We start from the raw sequence: 20618 nt of genomic DNA on the forward strand, positions 1-20618 counted from the left end.
AGAAGTTAATAACATTTGCTTCGTTTAGTTTAGTAATTTGGATAAACGAGTATAGTCGACCCTATATATATATATATATATATATATATATATGTGTGTGTATATATGTATGTATGTATATATATATATATTTATATATGTATGTGTATATATGTGTATATGTCTATATGTGTATGTTACAGGGTTTATGTAATTTATAATGTGTAGTTTGTATTATTCTTTGTGTATACATGTCCTATGTGTTTATACAATATACGCAGATCGTATGACTGCCTATTTTTATTTTTAAAATAACACAATTTACATGAAAAGGTTTTGCTGGAAGAAATCTCTTATTAGAGATAAGCTCGCCTTTGTACATTATGTTTATAATGAATTGTGATTAATATTATGTTTTGTGTACAATAAGGAATATTTGATACGTGTTCAAGTTCAAGATTTTTAGCATTTGATATAAATTATTATTCGTAGTACTCATCTACAATAGATGTAAAAGGAACTACAATTTATTTCGTACAGTGAGTCATCTCATGTCCATGTTGATATTTTGAATGGAAGTTTTTACACGCATTAATAAATGACGCATATTTTTTTCGTATAATTATGTACCATGTAGGAAATGCCATCGCCATGCAATTTAATAGAAATAGTTTTTCTTTTTAAAAGTAAGCAAGGCAAAAGTACAAAGATAGTCTTCTATAGAAAAGTCTATATTTTTTCTTGTACACGTATTTCTTTCAAATGTCCTGTCTGGGTGGAAAGGGATTGTTAGTAATGAGATTTAACAGCCTCATTGCTAGCAATACACCTTATCAGGTCGATCTCCACCCGGTTCCCCCTAGAAACCATAGTGGTTAATTCTTGTCAATTTGTCACTATGGGCCAACTAACCTGCCTTCATCCTCAACTGTCACCCTTCTCTAGTGCCCCGCCAACGCAGTCGGGATTATCATTCTATCTTCACCTATTAAAATAACGTCTTGGTTAAAAACTCAAAGTATACCTACCGACTATTTTATTTTTAACAAATTTCCGATCTAATTAAAAAAAGTCTTAAGACAGAAATCTGAGCATTATTTATTTATTTACCTATTATTATTTACCAAGCTAACCCTTTTCTTATAAATTCTTGTGACGGGCATCTACAATAAAGTCAGGTATGAGATACGAGTACCTAAGCACTTAGTAGATTGTAGTAAAATCCAATTTTATTTATCTCCATGCTTGATACCTATTTGTTTATCAATATTTTATTTAAATGTAGTGGAATAATAGTTAAACAAAAGTGGATAGATATAGACTGTATACATAAAAATATGACAATGTAAGTGCGAAATGTAAATAATCATAAAAACTCCACTATACCATATGATCAGTTCAACAAATCATGAAATAATCAGTCTCGTGAACGATAAAATGTATCTAGTTGTTACTATGTCAGTTATTTGCTTGTATATAGTGTAATATTTAGCAGTAGGTATACCTTACGTCCTTTACTTTAAACCAGAGAAAGACTGCACAAAAGTCGCTTGCTTGGGCACCTCTGTCCCTATATATAGCTGTGTTTCGGTTTGAAGGGTGGGATATGGCACTGAATTTACAGAGTACAGAGGAATAACACTTGAGTCCTCAGGAATGGCAACGCATCAGGTGGGCCGTATGCTTGTTTGCCCCTCAGTAGTATAAAAAAAATGAATTCTAATTCTAGATGTATATTATGTTAAATAAATAAATAAAATATGGTTTATACCGAGGAACACCTAGTCTTTTTCTATTATAATCACATAGCTTATAATAAAAAAAAAACTAGGTGTCTTTTTTATTATAAACTATAATTCATTTTAGTATTCTTATTGAACACTGAATTTGTTAATAATGTAAACTGCAATAAATAATTATAAAACCTATCATTACATACCAGAGAGAGACTTACCAGAGGGAGGCTTTGTACAAAAGTCGATTGCTTGGGTACCTCTGTCCTATTCGTGTTTCTACCGTGAAGCAGTTGTGTTTGCATGGCTATGTTTCGGTTTGAAGGGTGGAATATGGCGTAAATTTACTGGGTACGAAGGAATAACACCTGAGTCCTCAGGAATGGCAACGCATGGGGGGGTATCATGGGCGAAACAGTATACTCTGTTATGTCCATGATACTGCTCATGTCAATAGCGACGATTACCACTTTCCATCAGGTGGGCCGTCAGCTTGTTTGCCATTCTAAATTGTATAAAAAAAAAACATATCAATAACATAATTAATAAAAAAATAAAGATTTTACAATACAATACATAATCTTATTTAATTTGAACAATTTATGAATTGCTCTAAAATGTTATCAATTTAATTTAATTCACTTCTGTTGATACAAAGGTCGCGGAGTTCGTGGTTGGTGTTTTCAGTAAATTCATTACTCTACATGAGGTCAAGTGATATTTTACAAGTAAAACAATAATATTAGATTGTCTTTATTTTTTAATAAGATGCCTGTAAATAACTTCTGAATAAATACTCGTGGCATAATTTTTAATATAATAGAATATACAATATAATATTCAATATAGGCTATATTTAAAAAAAAATAAACCAAATATCACTCGTAAACTGCCTTGGGAACTTTTCTCAATAAACTTGAAAAAAAAAATAGTTATTTTGACCATATTTTTTTTTACAATAGTATTTTTTTATATAGTAGTAAAGTGGCGTGCTAACCCGACAAACAAACGCAGTATACAACGATCGCCCACAGATGGAGTGACGACCTCAAATGCATTGCAGGGAATCACTGTATGGACCGTTCCTTAAGATAGTCTGTGGGGGAGGCCTACGTTCAGCAATGGACAGTTAACGTCTGATATGTTGATGACATGCTAAATTGACTATTACCCTTCTGTACTATAATTAGTATATAAATTGTTAATTCAATTTGTTATTATCTTTAGAAAATACTCGATAACCTTTCCCGGGGCGAGAAAAGGCTATCAGTGTGTTTGTGTCTTGGTCCCTCTGGCTGGAATGATAAGAAGCCCATTTCTTTTTCCATACTAGAAATGTATGTATGTATACATATATTCCGAAACATATAATGAAAATATGCAAATATAATTAATTAGAATGTGCAAAATGTTGCATTTTTTTATATTTTTTTAATGGATGATAATGAATTGGTAACCCCATCTGCGCTATCGGTTTACACTGACGGAGCACCAGTAAGAGATGATTGGTGAGAATGTAAAGGCGAAGATAGTTCCCTCTTCACTTTCCCATTATTAACAATTCCATCCCCCCATCATTTATTTACATTAGTCCAGTAAGGCGTGAATACCTATAATAGGCATGTGCATTAATATTGTATTATATTTAATGTTTGTTATACCTATATGTTATAATGCAATATGCTGTTGGTGTTCATTAATAAGGGAGACTTTGTACAAAAGTCGATTGCTTGTTGTACCTCTGTCCCATTCGTGTTTCAATCGTGAAGCAGTTGTATTTGCATGGCTGTGTTTCGGTTTGAAGGGTGGGATATGGCGTGAATTTACTGGGTACAGAGGAATAACACCTGAGTCCTCAGGAATGGCAACGCATGAGGGGTATCATGGGTGGAACAGTATATACTGTTATGTCCATGGTACTGCTCATGTCTATAGGCGACGGTTACCATTTTCCATCAGGTGGGCCGTCAGCTTGTTTGCCATTCTAAGTTGTATATAAAAAAAAGAAAGATAAATAAATAAATAAGGCAACAAGGCATAATAATGAAACTCGTTTGTATATTTATAAAATTAATAAGGACCTAAAAATTACGATGACTCGATTTTTAATCTGTTCTTATTGACATCAGCAAATTGATAAAAAAAAAAATATGGTCGGGTTAATTATTATTTTTTTTAATTTTATTGAAACAGATTATTCTATAATTTACTTCCTTCCTTCGGTTACATAACAAAATAAAAATTCCTGTGGTTATTTCCCAATTCCCATAAATTACATAATAGTGCCCAGTGTGTAAAAATCATTTACAATGTTGCATTTATGCAGATTATTTGTCATCAAACGATTGCAGCCAATGTGTGCTGAAAGTCACAACTGCATAACGTTCCACTCTATTGTGCTTTTCTTATCCAATTTTCATTTATTACATCTTCCGTCAGCCTGTTATTTACTAGCATTCCTGTTTGTAATCAAATACAACCTTGAACTTGTTTTGAATGAAGCGTGTTATTATGTATAGGACACTCCCAAACATTGGTGAATGGCGTGGGAACGTAGAGGGAGTGACGACACATCACGTAGTAACCATCCCATAGAGTTATACTCGTATTTATACGGGGTGAAATCATAATTGTTAGCATCCTTAGAATAGTGTGTGTGTGTGTAGTTTTTTTTTATGGGTGAAAATGGAATGGTGACCCCGCCTGCGCTAATGGGATACGCTGGCAGAGCACCAGTGAACGGTGATTGATGAGAATGAAAACAGGCCAGTTAACCCATCATGATGAATTCATCAGAATTTAACCATGATAGTTTCCAGGGGGAACCGCGAGGAAGTCGACCTGGTTGGGTATATTGTTAGCAATGGGATTCTTAGTCTCCATTACTAACAATCCCTTTCCCCCTTGTGTGTGTGTGTAGTCTAAATACTAACCCCAGTATACTCATTTATGCTCTTGCCACTCACTACGATTTTCAGCGAGTCTCTTCACCTCTTGATACGACACGACACCAACTCCTTCCTTGATCTGCCTGATGTAACTATGTCTTGGTCTCTCTCTTCCCCTCCTTCCTTCTATCTTACCTTCTATTATAATGTTCATAAGTTCGTCGTGTCGTATCAAGAGTCCCAACATTTTTCCCCTTCTGTCCTCAATAGTTCTAATAATTTGTCTTTTTTCCTTAACCCTAAGCAGGATCCCCTCATTGCTAATACAATCCCTCCAGCTACTCCAGCACCACATTTCAAAGGCTCTAAGTTTATCCATTTCCTTCTGAGTTAATGTCCACGTATATACACGTTATATTTGCTTACCCCACTCAAATTGTATTGATGTTCCACAGATATTTTGAGTAACAAGAACCTCAAGGTAACGTTGTATTTTCGACTGATAACAATAAAGTAATTTGACCTTCTAAATAATCATTTCATGCGCGTCATGCCATACCATGTATATTACAGTGACCTATTCCACATGTTCCGTTTGTATGGGACTACTAACAGATGTGTTCTGTGACTGATCGTTAAATATGAAGACTGAATCGTTACCAATTGCAATATTAATAATTGCCTTGAGGAACGTCCAAATAATATTTATTTTATTTATACTGCCAGAATATCTAGTTAAAAACTAAAAATAACTAGAGACACTAGCCTTCATAAAAAAAAAACCACTACAATCTTTTAAAGCCACATTCATTTTGCTAACAATATCTTTACCTTGTCCTGTCGACGTCCACGCGCGGGGAAAAGGGTTTATTAGTAATGGGATCTATCTGATCCATTGTTAGCAAAACACCCTATTAGGTCGACTACGCGGTTCCCCCTGGAAACCATTGTGGTCAATTGTAGTTGAATTCGTCACAATGGTCTAACTGACCTGTATTCACCGTCCCCTGTCATCACTCACTGGTCCCCGCCAGCATATACCGATAGCGCAGGCAGGGTTACCATTCCATTATCATCTATTAAAAAGACATCCACGCGTCCCCCCTTGAAAGCAGTTGTGGTTGATTTTTCTTTAATGCGTAACGACGGACCAACTGGCATGTTTTCATTCTCATCTATTATCCCTCAATGGTACCCCGCCAACATATACCAACAGTACAGCAGGTGCTACGATTTCACCGCATAAAAGAAAAACAAAATTCTCTTGCGAATATCTAACTAACTCTGTCTATAGTCGGCAAGCGCGGGTAGCAACAAGCGCACACACACATGCATTTTCATGTTTATTTTACGACAGTGCCGTATGCGTGCGTGCGCGCGCGCATCACCGCTGTAGTTACACTTCACTTTATTTGCATTATTTGTGAGCAATAGGGTTGGGCGATGGAAAAGAATATTTTATTATCATTTATCATTATATTAATTCATTCTATTACTATTGAATAGAGTATCTAATGTGAATATAGCCTAATAAATAGAGTTTAATTATACAATGTAACTGATTTATTGTGATTTATTGTCTATACTATATGATTTTTTTTTGCAACTTATAATGAAAAATATACTGACATCCCACGTAATGGAAAGTAATATAATGGAAATAGAATGGCCTATAAATATAATGGAAAAAAATAAAGTACATATACTCATTCATAAAAGGTGTAATGCAGTCGAAAAACCGAAGTAAGTTACAGTATTTATTTTCAACTCACTTTAAAATAGATATTCTCATTTTTTTGTTCTTGTTTGTAGATATGCAATATCGTAATTAAATCTTTACGATTTTGATGATTATTTTGGCAATCGATAGAGTTTATTTCAGTGTTAATTTTGTCCTGAACAAAGTTGATTTATTTAAACCAAATATTAAAGTTTATAAGTCATTTATGTATTGACTCTGTCTAATGGTTAACATAATATATCTACTTAAACGTAGTTTATCAGATATATAAAAACAAATAAATACTTAATTAATTAGAAATATTTTAACTTTGAATTTCTTCACAATATTTTATCAGTCAAATATCTAAGAGGCATGCCCAGTATATCCTTTTATTACATATTGACACATTGAAAGATTAGATAAATGAAGATAATAATATAATCGATAATTCAGTAACCAAGTGAAAACAAAAGACAGAAAAAAATCTAATAAATAATTTGCGTCACATCGATAAGGCGATTGTTCTTATCAGTTTGCTAATTTTTTAAATAAATATTAACATTCGTATTTAATTAAATACTAACGATTCTCATTGCTTAATAAATATAATGCACTATTATAACATATAATTTATGATATAGCACGATAATAAAAAAATAAAGAAAAAACAGTATTAAGACTAAAGCTCCAATTGCACATTTAAAAAGAGGAGATTCTCAATTTCGTATTTTTTGCAGTTATGTTACGCATAATGTGGGGTTGAAGAAAAATATTGCATATTCTCTGGAATGTCTTAGACACCCACGCGTCTATTCTGCGTGAGTTAACAATCAGATACTCATTTCTGCGTAGGATATTAAGATACTTTGGTCATATCACGCGGAAAGATGGTCAAAATCTTGAGAAACCTTGTGTAAATGTTTCCAAATCCATTTCCGGGATTATTAGTTGATCAAATAACTAATTATGGCTATCAGGTTATACGATGATTAAGGGTTTAATTTATACAAGATGGTCTGATCACATCCACACTCTCCACATACCAGATACCACAATGCCCTCCTTTATGCCAAAGACCACCGCAGTTGGAGGAAAATTATTAAAGACAAGGTGATTCCGCAGTGGAGACGAAATCCTCATTAATGAGGATATTACATGATTACGTTTTCGTTTATTTCAAATTAATTTTGATAATTATTTATACAGTGATATAACTGTGTTGGATTCATATTAATTTTGTGAATATCGAAGCCGCCATTTTTGTTTGCTGAGTAAAAATCTGCTTGTTGCGAAGCAAAATCTACTTGTAAATACTCCGCGTTCTAAATTCAAATATTGGCAATACAATGTGTCTACGAAACGCCTTGTCGTTGATAAAATAATTAATACAGTAATTTTTTTTTTATTTTACTAAATTTCATATTGATAAAAGCTACAATCACAGTATTCCTGGACAGAACAGTCCCTACTAGAAGCATCCACTCAGGAGTATGTCGATGAGTTGATCGATGTGTTTCAGTGATATAAATCACCGGTTTTGTTTAGCAAAATGTATTACTACCAATTTAGTTTAAAACATTATTAAAATTCACCGTCATTTACCTGACAAAACTCCCCTTATGGGGAAGGTCTGTGTTCAGCTGCTGGTTACCCAGCTGTGGGCAGTTATTGGTTGATATCATAATATTTATTAGTTTACATATATATTCACGTACTTATTCACCTAGCTAGTAGTTCAGTTGAAGAGCCTCAATTAAGACCTTGGGTTTTTTTAATGAATGATAATGGAATAATAACCCCGTCTGCGCTATCGGTATACACTGGTGGGGTGTGAGTGCGGATTGACAGGTGAGGATGAAGCAAGTCAGTAAGCCTACCGTGACGAATCTAACAATAAATCAATCACGATGGTTTCTAGGGGGATCCACGAAGAGTTCGACCTGGCAGGGTATATTGCTAGTGGGGCTACTAATCCTCATTACTAACAATCCTTTCTTTCTCAATAAGACCCTAAGTTGAGTAGTTTTATAAAATAATATCAATATATAAAACATCCAAAATGAACTATTTTAACGATGCTTATTTAAATTATTGGATGAAGCCCATATAAAAACTAGCTGCATCATGTATGAAAAAAAAAACTAACCCGCATACAACTAATTGCCGACCTTGTATCTTCTCTCTAAGAACTCAGTGGCCGAATTCCGGAGCGTGCAACGACTGCAATCCTAATATAATCCAAACTAAACCTTAACTCCATACTTGAGAGTTTAATTTCATTAAACTGTATAATAAACACAATTATGTACGTAGATACATACACGAAATAGTATCTGACAACTTTATAATTGTCATGAATAGGCACAATAGTCTTCATTGTTAACAGTATGCCCTGTCAAGGTGTTCTCCACATAATCCTTCCTGGGAATCATCATCCCAACTTGATCTGAGGAATTGTTCGGATTGATACCTGCTGCTGATTTTCACCACCGTACAACCCGCCACAAACTAAAGTTTCATCCCAATCATCTGGACGAGTGGCGGTCTTCCACCGTGCGTTTTTCAAGGCACTTTCTTCCACGCACAACCATTCTTTGGAATCAACTTCCAGCAGCAGTATTTCCGAACCGATACGACAACATAACCTTCAAGAAAAGAGTATATTCCTTTTTAAAAGGCCGGAGGCACACCTGCAATGCCGCTGGTGTTGTGGGTGATCATGGGCGGCGGTAGTCACTTACCATCGGGTGAGCCGCATGCTCGTTTGCCCCCTGGGTTGTAAAAAAAAAAATTTTCACTTAATAATCCATCTAGAGCACCTCACGAGCTTAAACCAATACTGTTAACAGTATGGCCATAGGGGGAAAAGGGATTGTTAGCAATAGAGACTGAGAATCCCATTGCTAGCAATATACCCAATCAGGTTGACCTCCTCGCGGTGCCCCTGGAAACTATCATGGTTAATTCCTAATGAATTCATCATGATGGGCTAACTGGCCTGTTTTCATTCTCATCTATCACCCTTCACTGGTGCTCCGCCAGCGTATCCCGTTAGCGCAAGCGGGGTTACTATACCATTTTCACCCATAAAAACAAACAATATGGCAAATACAGCAGTATTTGGACTTTATAAAAAGGTCTTCATCATATCAGCTGTTAATCGTCCACTGCTAAACATAGGTCTCTCCCATAAGGAGAGTTTTGCCAGTAGTTGCCACGCTTGGCAGGCGGGTTGGTAGCCGCAGTTAGATTTTGGTGATGTTTTAAGAAGGACGCTGCTGCCTGTCCCTCCACCATAAGTTCCCTTAGCCGTCTCTTGTTATACCGACGTGAAATGAAGAGGTGGTGCTATGCCGAGACCATATAGCAAAAAGTCTTATTTGCCACCATTTGTATATTCTTTTATGGAAGACAAGCGTGACAGATATGTACCATATGTATGTATATGTATTATTTTAGAACACCGTACCTCTTAACCAAAATTTTGATACGAAAGTCACAATAAGTTTTTCTTTGATAAATATATGATAACTTTAACTGAACTGGATTTGATTAAATTGCTTCCTATTTGTATACTATTGTTTTTTTTTTGTTTTGTTGTTTTCTTTTATTCTTGTTTTGTGTGCTACTGTATTGGTCGCATGCTTCTTTGATTAAATTTTTTCTTTCTTTCTTTCTATATGCAAACACTCAATTATTTTCATCATTATGAACAACCCTACACTTCTGACTATTCCGGGACACTGAGCACCCCACGCCGCACCTTACATGGTCACACCCGATATAGAGTTAGGACTTTGTCACCACCCCGGCTTCGTTTAAATTTATCCCTTTACCGTAGTTAAATATGTATTTATTTCAATAGTGAGCTAAAAATCATATTATGATAATTACGTACAAAAGTATTGAAAGGTAACTTAATAGGTAGAAGAGTCACCTGCTTGTGTATTTTTTTAATAGGTGGTAATGAAATTGTATCACTGCTTGCACTATTGGTATACGCTGGCGGCCACCAGTAACGGATGATAGGTGAGGATGAAAGCAGGTTAGTTGACCACCCGTGACGAATTCAAGAAGATTTAATTACGATGGTGGGGGGAAAGGGATTGTTAGTAATGGAGACCGAGAATCTTATTGCTAGCAATATACTCAACCAGGTCGACCTCCTCGCGGTTCTCCCTTGAAACTATCATGGTTAATTCCTGATGAATTCATCATGATGGGCTAACTGGCCTGTTTTCATTCTCATCTATCATCCTTCACTGGTGCTCCGCCAGCGTATCCCGCTAGCGCAGGCGGAGTTACCATACCATTTTCACCCTTTAGCACGAGTGGGGATGCCATTCCATTATCACCCATAAAAAAAATCATTCTACTGAATTCCAAATGAGTTCATCACGATGGGCTAACTGACCTGCCTTTTCATTCTCAACTATCATTCCTCACTGGTACCCCGCCAGCGTAGGTATACCGTTAGCACAGGCGGCGTCACCATTCCATTATCATCCATTAAATATAGAAACAAACAAAGAAACAAACAAAGACCATTAAAATGTGTTTATCCATTTAACATTGAATAAACAACATGTGTTTATACTTTTACGTTTACAATATTAAGAGGATTATTGGAATTATCAAAGTCAATTTTTCACCATTGTCAATTCATTGCTATCGCCATTATTATTCCTGATTGTTACTGGCATGAAATTGCAGAATAGTTTACCATTGTAATGTTCCAAGTGGGCGGATGTAGTCCGAGTTGCACTCTTCAATGCGGGCTGCTCCTCGCAGCATTGATTTACAAACGTGGGTACCGGCTGTGTGGGAGACTATGACTGCTTGCAATTGAATGAAATATTGTACAGAATAATTACTGGCCACATTCAGCGATAAATTATTTTATTGAGCCTTAGCAGCGACTACGTCCTCTTGGGATTTATTAAACTATTAGTTTTTCAACAGCCACTTCATCTGTCTGACCGAAATATATTTAATGTTCTGAATTTAAAAAGTAGCGTACGTCATTCTTTGTTCCAGTACTGAGTATTCCAAAATTACGATTATTTGAATCATTAAAACGCCAACAACAAACACACAAACAAACCTTCATGTTTATGTTATTAGTAAAAATGCTCCTACATCTATTTTAATTGGAAATTTAAAGTGAAAGTTTTTCACTTGTAAGACAAAAGCCGTAAAAAACGGATTTAAAGTTAAACTAGTTGTCAGAGAATCTCCAAAATGGACCATCTCATATAGCGGTTAACTTCATGTTTAATAAATGGATGATTCATTATATTCATAATTATGATTTTTTTTAATGGGTTATAATAGAATGGTAACCGCTCTCAATATACACCGGCGGAGTACCAGTGAAAGATGATAGATGTGTATGAAACAGGTCAGTAAGCCCATCGTGACGAATTCAACAAGATAGTTCCCAGGGAAAACCACGTGGAGGTCGACCTAATAGGACATATTGCTAGCAATGGGGCTGTCATTGTTAACAATCCCTTTACCCCTTAATAATTATGATTAGAGATTGTGCCTCACATAAAAAACCGACTTCAATCGTGACATAACCATTTATTTTAATTTATAAACTAAACTATTAAATCGTTTTTGATAAAATTCCTATAGAACCTATCTGTAAGTATATCCTTTCAGATAAAAAAAAGATTTTTTAAATCAGTTTAGAACTGACGGAGATATGAGGTTATAAACATAAAAATTTGTTAATAATTCGGTTGCATTTGTGCAACCGAATTATTAACTGAAACCTCCTTCCTTTTTGAAAACCAAAATTTATCAATTTATATATACTAAAACTTCTTTCTGGTATATAGATTATATCTTTATATTAGAATTTCGTAAAGATACGTCTGTTATTTTTCTAGTCAAATTCTTAAACGATTTATAAACACAGCAGTTCAACGAACTATAACAATGAATATAGAAGTGCACCATACTCTATAATTTGGGCAGTAAGTACTCGGATATTACAAGAGAAAAGAGACAGCGTTGCTCCATAGTAAATTTGTCTGGTGTAATGTCACGGATGCGGGGTTGATGCACTGCATTGCGCGCACGCAAATAGCCCGTCGCTGGGTGCGCGCCTAAATAGAATAAAACATATGCATAATTATTATGTACAATTATCTAAATAAAACGCAATATAGGTATATAATATATAATAAGTAAGTCAATGTAAACAAGTACATCTATATCTATACTTGTATTCAATACTTTCTATCACATAATTGCATTTCTATTTTCTGGTTGACTGAGAGAGAACGCTAGTTACAACATTAAGTCCGCTTTTCGTACCAAATATTGTTTAAATGTGGTCGATAAAGAATAAATATAGATATATATTTATTTTTTATTCTTTACCCAAATTCTTTAAACAAGCTAGCTTTTAAACACAAATTGCGCACCTATTTCTTAGAAGAATCACTTTCCCTTTAAACTTCTACTGCTGGTTACTCTGTTTGAGTCATAGATTGCTATTTGCTCTTCTATTACATTTATTTTATCTAATTCGTTTATATAGTAATACTTTGTTTTTTATACCACTGAGGTGGCAAACAAGCATACGGCCCACCTGATGGTAAATGGTTAGTGTAGCCTATGAACACCTGCAATACCAGAGGTACTTTGCGCGCGTTGCCGACCCTGAAGAAACCTCTTTACCCCCCTTTTGAAGAACATGGAGTTCTTGCTCTGAGCTGTAGTCTCTTGAGAAAACCTCGGCAGGGAGCTCATTCCATAACCTGAGTGTTCGTGGGAGGAAACATCTCTGAAACCGCGCTATGTACTTATTTATATATGTATATATTTATTTATTTAATATATTAGGTGTATGTTTATATTATATGAATAAATCAAGTATTGCTTTATTTTTCCTCTATCCAATAATGCACCGCCTACATATTTCTCGGTTTGCCCAATGGTTGACTGGTTGAGAACACCATCCGGTATTAAGTCCGCCAAATATATACATAGAATTTTACTGTGCATTAAAGTTTAAATAAATAAATAAATATGAGTATTAACTAAACAAAACTTAATAGTAATAATACACGTATTTTAAAAATTAACCGAATATTTAGTATTTGTTCCACGCGTTGTCGATTAGACTCCAATAATGCTTACAGATGGAGAGATACTCGTACGTATTTCGAGTGTTTATCTTCATCAGTTATACCTCTCAAAACACAACGAGAATTCCAGGAGTGTTTTGCAGTTTGAACAGAAGATAAACCAAGTGGTTTATATACGCAACACTTACTGTGAAGATAAATAACTTATTTATTATTTTACTACGGTTTTGTTAAAAAAATAATCTAAAGGTAATATTAAATGGCATGGTTTTTATAAGGATAATAAAATATGTAGATTAGAATTGTACAAAAATTGATTGCTTGGGTACCTTTGTCCCATTCGTGTTTCAACCGTGAAGCAGTTGTGTTTGCATGGCTGTGTTTCGGTTTGAAGGGTGGGATATGGCGTGAATTTACTGGGTACAGAGGAATAACTCCGAGTCCTCAGGAATGGCAACGCATGGGGGGTATCATGGGCGAAACAGTATACTGTGTTACGTCCATGGTACTGCTCATGTCTATAGGCGACGGTTACCACTTTCCATCAGGTGGGCCGTCAGCTTGTTTGCCATTCTAAGTTGTATAAAAAAAAATACCCCGTCAACTCAACCTCCACGTGGTCCCCCCTGTAAACCATCATGATGAATACACTTGGTATGCAGCTAACTGAATTTGATTAACTGACCTACCTTTTCATTTTCATCTATTATCCCTCACTGGTGCCCCACTAGCGTATAACGGTTAGCGCAGGCAGGGCTATCATTCCATTCCATTGTCATCCATTAAAAATGTGCTAAGTCGCTTATACATAAATACAGTATGAAAAACTCTTTGAAAGAATAACCTAAAAAAAACTCAAAACCAATTCTCCAACCTTTCAACGCAGGAATGCAACGCTGTTGTGCAGCGTCGTCTTTTATAAGAGAATAGTGTATTAAATAAATCGTCTTTAGGCCTTTTATAGTTGAATCTCTTAGTGTTGATGTTACTCTGGTCACTCAACAAAGAATACGCGATAAAATGTATCCTTCGGTGAAAAGGAAATCATTATAGTCTTAACATACCAACACAACAATTTAGAGCTTCCCATAATATGGCAGTGAATTTGCAGGGTACAAAGGAATAACACCTGAGTCCTCAAAAAGGGCAAGACATGGGGGAGTATAATAGGCAAAACAGTATACTTTGTTATATCCATGGTACTGTTCATGTCTACAGACGACGATTATCACTTTCCATCAGGGGAATCGAATGTTTTCTAGGCGAGGTCGGGTATAAATCTCATTTTAAGTCGGCATACCGTCCAAACTTCTATCATTGTAAATAACTGAAACGCATGCCCATTGTATTAAGGGATGCTGAATAAATTAAAATTTAGAAGAGGGAGATATTGTACAAAAGTCTTACACTTGGGCACCTTTGTCCCATTCGTGTTTCTACCGTGAAGCAGTTGTGTTTGCATGGCTGTGTTTCGGTTTGAAGGGTGGGATATAGTGAATTTTCAGGGTACAGAGAAATAACACCTGAGTTCTCAGAAATGGCAACGCATGGGGGGTGTCATGGGCGAAACAGTATACTCTGTTATGTCCATGGTACTGCTCATGTCTACAGGCGACGATTATCACTTTCCATCAGGCGAGGCGTCAGCCTGTTTGCCATTCTAAGTTGTATAGATAAAAAAGAGATTTGTCGTATTCATACGGGAGGCTCACATTTGTGTCGTATTTCGACAAATGTTTCTTTGGTAAAAAAAATTATCTAGTAAAATATTTGCTTATTTATTTTCATATTTTAAAATTACTAAATCGTTCTGGCGAAGACCTTTAAATACTGCCAGAATCTATCAACTAAAAGCCCACGCTGTTTCGCCTCTTCACCTTAGTACCGGGCCCAATAGTTCGCTTTCACATTCTACCGCAACTCTTTGGTCAAAAGCCCACCAAGAGTATTAATTTGAATTTCGTCCTGAAATGAAATTATTTTTTTGCATTAATTTATTATTTATTTATTTATCTTAAAATATAATATCCTATATTTTTTTATCTTTTTATTTACAAGCTTTTATCTTATAAAGATATGTCAACCCCATCATACCCTAACCTTAATTAGTTATTTCACATACTTTAGTAATGTATTTTAATAGAGGTAATCATTACTACAAACATATAGCAATTAAAGATTTTGTCATTTTGGAATAAGTATCTACGAGTATATTTAAAAACAATCCAATATCTTGTCTATTTAGGCTATAAATCTGTATCAAAGCTTCTTTTTTTATTTTATATTTTCTACTTTCGGATGTCGTATGTTGAACATCATCCAATGTGTTACAAACATCACAATTTGGGTTATTAACTTTATATCTAAATCCTATATACATTTCTGTGAAAAACACCTTTAAAGAGGATGTTAAAAACCATGCTGATGGTTCAGATTTCATCCTGTATATAATTATATGAAGTTAAAGAAGTCTCTAAAGTATATATGCTCATCAGTTGCGCCGTCAACTCGAATGCCAGATCTTTGCGTAGGATAGAAAAAGTGTTTCTAAAACAAGATCTATTATCGATCCCGGATCATCGTCAGTGCCGATCAATATTGAGATAAAAGAGATACCGGGTAGCAATTTTAGAGTTTGAAAAAACAAACTTGAGCAGTTGTTAACTAAGTCTGACATCAAGAGACGTTCAGGCAGAATAACTCCTGGCGTTGAGCCAACGACTCAGCAGCTAACCAAAACCAAATACTGGGAGGTGGTAATGGCGGTTAGATAAAAAACAGATACTATTTGAACACGTAGATATCACCAAAATATTTTTCAATAGCTACCTAGGGATGAGGATTTATAATACCTAACGGGGAATTTAGATATCCTCTAAAGTAACCTCCATGCGGGCCTCTTGAAAACTGTCGTAGTTAATTCCTGATTAATTTGTCCTATGGGCCACCCGTCATTCTCACCCGTTAACCCTTCTGGTACGCTTTTCTCGCTCATGTTTCTGCCTCCAAGCATGACAGTGTTTCAGTTGAAATATAGCTATAAAATTACAGCTATGAAGGTATAAATTCTTAGTTCTCGGAAGTAGTACTGCATTAATTAATACGTATCAGTATTAATGTAAATAAAATATAAAGCAACGTGAAACGCAATCTTTAATATTTATTTATTTATTTACACTTTAGTTCACCAAGTAAAAAGAGAAATAACAAATACAGTAAATATTAATGAGAAGTGATACAAAAGGCGGCCTTATCGCTAAGCAATCTCTTCCAGGCAGCCTTTAATATTATTATAAATAATATTCTATTATATTTAATATAATAGAATATTATTTATACACGTTACCGATTTCAATATATTATCATCAGGCTATGAATGAAAACTTCCAATATAATTTATTAGGTGTATTTATAAAAATTTGCAAGCGTGTATTTCGACGAATCCTAATGCAATCGGCTCTATTCATCTAGATCTACGAGTATTTAAAAATTGTTCTGTCATTAGAGTGGTAGAAAGTCCATTTTTAAATCATTATTTAAAAAAAAACGCATAAAGGTTTATTTTTGAAAATGTATACGAGTATGTTGACAGACTCCAATATGTTTTTAACGATCGAAATGAAAGTGATGTAAAAATAGCATTAGCTATTCTATGTTCAAGGATTTAAAACCTAAAACGAGTTTATTGTTTCATAAATGCAATACATTCTTATTCTACGAGTATCAATATTGTTTAGATCTCTCAATAAAAATATGTTTAATGTTTTGTTGTTTTTTATTTGAGATAACAGAAAATTGTTATCGAAAGTTTTGCATTATACCTCACTTAAATCCCTTAATAATAATACTACTCCTGTGAGAGTGGGTCCTGCCTATGTTTTCGCTGTGTAATAGCTGCGCCTACATACGCACAGAAGACGGAGGAGAGTTTTTTTTTTTATACAACTTAGAATGGCAAACAATCTGACGGCCCACCTGATGGAAAGTGGTAACCGTCGCCTATAGACATGAGCGGTACCATGGACATAATAGAGTATATTGTTTCGCCCATGATACCCCCATGCGTTGCCACTCCTGAGGACTCAGGTGTTATTCCTCTGTACCCAGTAAATTCACGCCATATCCCACCCTTCAAACCGAAACACAACCATGCAAACAACTGCTTCACGGTTGAAATACGAATGGGGCAGAGGTACCCAAGCAATCGACTTTTGTACAACGTCTCCCTCTAGTAAAATAAGAGTAAGGAGGCATAACACCAGAATCGGAGCCCACCAAAAACGCCATAAGCCTCAAGAATGACGAGTATTTTGTCACGTAAATGATGCTTATAATGTCAATAAGCGACGGTTACCGCTTTCCATCAGGTGAGCCGTCAGATTATTTGCCATTTTGAGTTATATAAAAAAATACTGTCATTTTTAAATAGTTTAAACATGAAATAGAAAATTCTGAGGTTTATATTCGATTTTGGAACTTCAGGGCTGCAGTCTAAAATTATCCCGTTCTTTAGTTATTAATCATTACTAAATATATTTGAGTAAATCATCGCTAATATTATATTTTTACGCCCTATCCCATGGTGTTTGGTAGACAGCTGACACTTTGGCAGTTGTTACTGTAATGTAACTGTATTCTGTGATTTTTTGTTGAGCGCGAAGTCAATATATTAATTTAATTGACACCTATTTGCTCATGATATTTTTAAATATATTTAGAACTAACATTTGCCCGTTATTTTTTACGCATAGATTTCAAAAGTATGAAAGCTAATGAAATAAACTTAATTCTAGATGGCGTGTCAAGATAAACCATACACTAGATTTTATGTTAGACCTTTAGAAATATAAAACAACTGTGAAAATTTGAAGCAAATTGGTGCAGTTTTTATGTGATGCCGGAATAAACATACAGAGAGACAGACAAAATTTCTAAAAAATATTGTTATAACCTCTATAAAGACTACTAAAATAATGTTTCCTTAAATATTTTCCATACACCCCATACTGTACAGCCTAAATGGTTGCGTACAACGCGGTTTCAGAGATGTTTTCTCCCACGAAAACTTCAAAAGGGTAGTAAAGAGGTTTCTTTAGGGTCGTCGTTCATAGGCTACTGGAACCGCTTACCATCAGGTAGGCCATATGATTATTTGCCACCTCAGTGATATAAAAAAATATACAGACATTGTTTATTTTTCTATAGCACAGGGAACAAACGAGCATGCGGCTCACCTGATGGTAAGTGACTACCACCGCCCATGATCACGCGCAACACCCGAGACATTGCAGGTGTGCCGACCTTTTAAAAAAGAAAAGAGCATCTTTTCTTGAAGGTTTAGAAGAAAAATGTTTAATTACACATTTATTATATTAGTAAAATAAGATGGCAAACAAGCTGACAAATTATAAAAATATATTGTTGAATCCGTTAGTTACGTTTTGGTAATTCATCAAGTCCCTTTTATATTAGTAGATGACTGCCGCAAGTATTTTCAAATTACTTTGGATAAAATCCAACTATAACAGTCTTTAAAATCAGCTGATACCCGTTGCTATGCTAGGGATTACTCTATTATTCGTATTGCCAATGCCGATGCCATTTGGCACCATAAAATATACCTTTCCACGCGGTAAACAAGATATTTTTAACGTTGGATCTCGTACCTCGAAAACAAGATTTTCATGTCTGTATAAAAATGTTAACGGTATGTTTCCATTTATTTTTCTGTTTGTACGTACATTTCTTTTTATTTTCTTACATCGAGAAATTATTGCCGTAACATTAGCTTTTTTTCTGTTTGAATACACTTCAAGTAAATACATTTGTGTTCTGTTTTTATAAAGCTTTTTCTATTTTTCAGTGAAAAATGCACCAAAGGTGAAAATGAAGAAGGAACACAAACACGTCAGACTGCGGAAAAATGTTCAACAACAGTAGTTGCGTGTTTGTCATCAAATGATAAATCAGTAGAGGAGGACACACATGGCATTGCTAAAGAAAAAGTCTCTACGCCAAATGAAAAAATCGATAATACTAGTCTCCCAATACCAGTTACATTTTTGACATCAAATGAAAAATCAATGGAAGAGGACAAATATGATATTCCTGCAAAAACAAACCTTGTACAAAATGAAGCAGTCATTGATAATCTTTACGATGATGTAGAAACTGCCAACCCTGAGCCTGATGGCGACGCTGGTGATGAAGCAGCCATGATAGATGATAGTGATGTGACTAATGAAAATGAAAATTATGATATCGTTTAATTTCGAAAATTGTAACTTTCTCCCATTTTTGTAACTATTTATTTTATTATTTTTTAGAAAGGAATGATATTTTTTCTTGTTTACTATTTTTATCTATATACTAAATTAAATATATATTATACCTAAATTATAATTAAATAAATTATCATTTTTCATTAACGTAGAATAAAAAATATGAAAAATAAAATTCAGTACAACTTACTAAGTAGATTAGCTTTGCAATGATTGCATAAACCATAATATTGTTTCCAAAATAAATTCATTATAGGTACATAGTCTGAATGAGAAACAATTAAATCAATGAATAAACATAATAGTTTCCTCAACAACAACTAAGAGGAAACACCATGTCATACCATTTCTATGCACGGTAATTACCACAACAGATCCATCACAAACGAATATATACCATACAAAGATCACAATACAAGTCTTATTTGAATAACATTCTACTAGTACATTATTAGCGTATCTAATGACGTGAATTATATACGCGAACGATGTTAAAATGAACCTAATATTCAAAGAGATAATACCCAAAATGGCTGTAAGAACTTGAAAATAAAACGAGACACGTCTAGAGAATTGAGTTTCGTAACGCTCAGTTAACATGTTTGTTCACATGTTTGCGTAGATTCTCAGGTGATAATTCAGTTACATCTGTTATGCAGTAGGATAACCTTGGCGGTCTCTTTATACATCTGTTAATATCATATACATCAAGATGGAACATCGAATGTCAAAAAACGGACAACAAAACGATTTTGACGGTTAAAAGATATGTCTCTTCACTTTTAATCGACGTATACTTTTTTTAAACATAACACAGGACGTAACTTTTCAATGTTACAAATAATTCGATATAAATCCTCAGATCGGATAAATATTCAGTGGATTTCAAAAAGAACGAGATTCTCAGTTCT

At 34.6% G+C, this 20618-nt stretch overlaps 3 protein-coding genes across 9 annotated transcripts in view; 2 read left to right on the top strand and 1 right to left on the bottom strand.

Annotated features, from left to right (window-relative positions):
- LOC128200530 (uncharacterized) overlaps positions 1-20136 on the top strand; it is a 42618-nt gene extending 22482 nt beyond the window's left edge. For both annotated transcript variants that reach the window (XM_052894241.1, XM_052894242.1), the window contains exon 3: positions 19290-20136. In XM_052894241.1, the coding sequence (XP_052750201.1) occupies positions 19290-19695 (406 nt within the window). In that variant the 3' untranslated portion in view covers positions 19696-20136. The remainder of the gene's footprint in view (positions 1-19289) is intronic.
- LOC116413014 (calaxin) overlaps positions 1-20618 on the bottom strand; it is a 214901-nt gene that overhangs the window by 180847 nt on the left and 13436 nt on the right. The window contains exon 3 of one of the 6 annotated variants that reach the window (XR_008252757.1): positions 8542-9094. The exons of 3 other annotated variants lie outside the window; for them this stretch is intronic. The gene's annotated coding sequence lies outside the window, so the exon portion shown is untranslated. Of the gene's footprint in view, positions 1-8541; positions 9095-12194; positions 12440-15191; positions 15392-20618 lie in introns of those variants that run through there. 2 more of the 6 variants (XR_008252756.1, XR_008252752.1) reach the window with 2 other exon arrangements.
- LOC113515797 (chromatin accessibility complex 16kD protein) overlaps positions 20128-20618 on the top strand; it is a 35786-nt gene continuing 35295 nt past the window's right edge. The window contains exon 1 of the mRNA XM_052894238.1: positions 20128-20137. The gene's annotated coding sequence lies outside the window, so the exon portion shown is untranslated. The remainder of the gene's footprint in view (positions 20138-20618) is intronic.

The sequence above is a fragment of the Galleria mellonella genome, unplaced genomic scaffold, assembly GCF_026898425.1.
Source record: "Galleria mellonella isolate WM207_F2 unplaced genomic scaffold, CSIRO_AGI_GalMel_v1 utg200, whole genome shotgun sequence".
In the NCBI taxonomy this organism is placed as follows: Eukaryota; Metazoa; Arthropoda; class Insecta; order Lepidoptera; family Pyralidae; genus Galleria; species Galleria mellonella.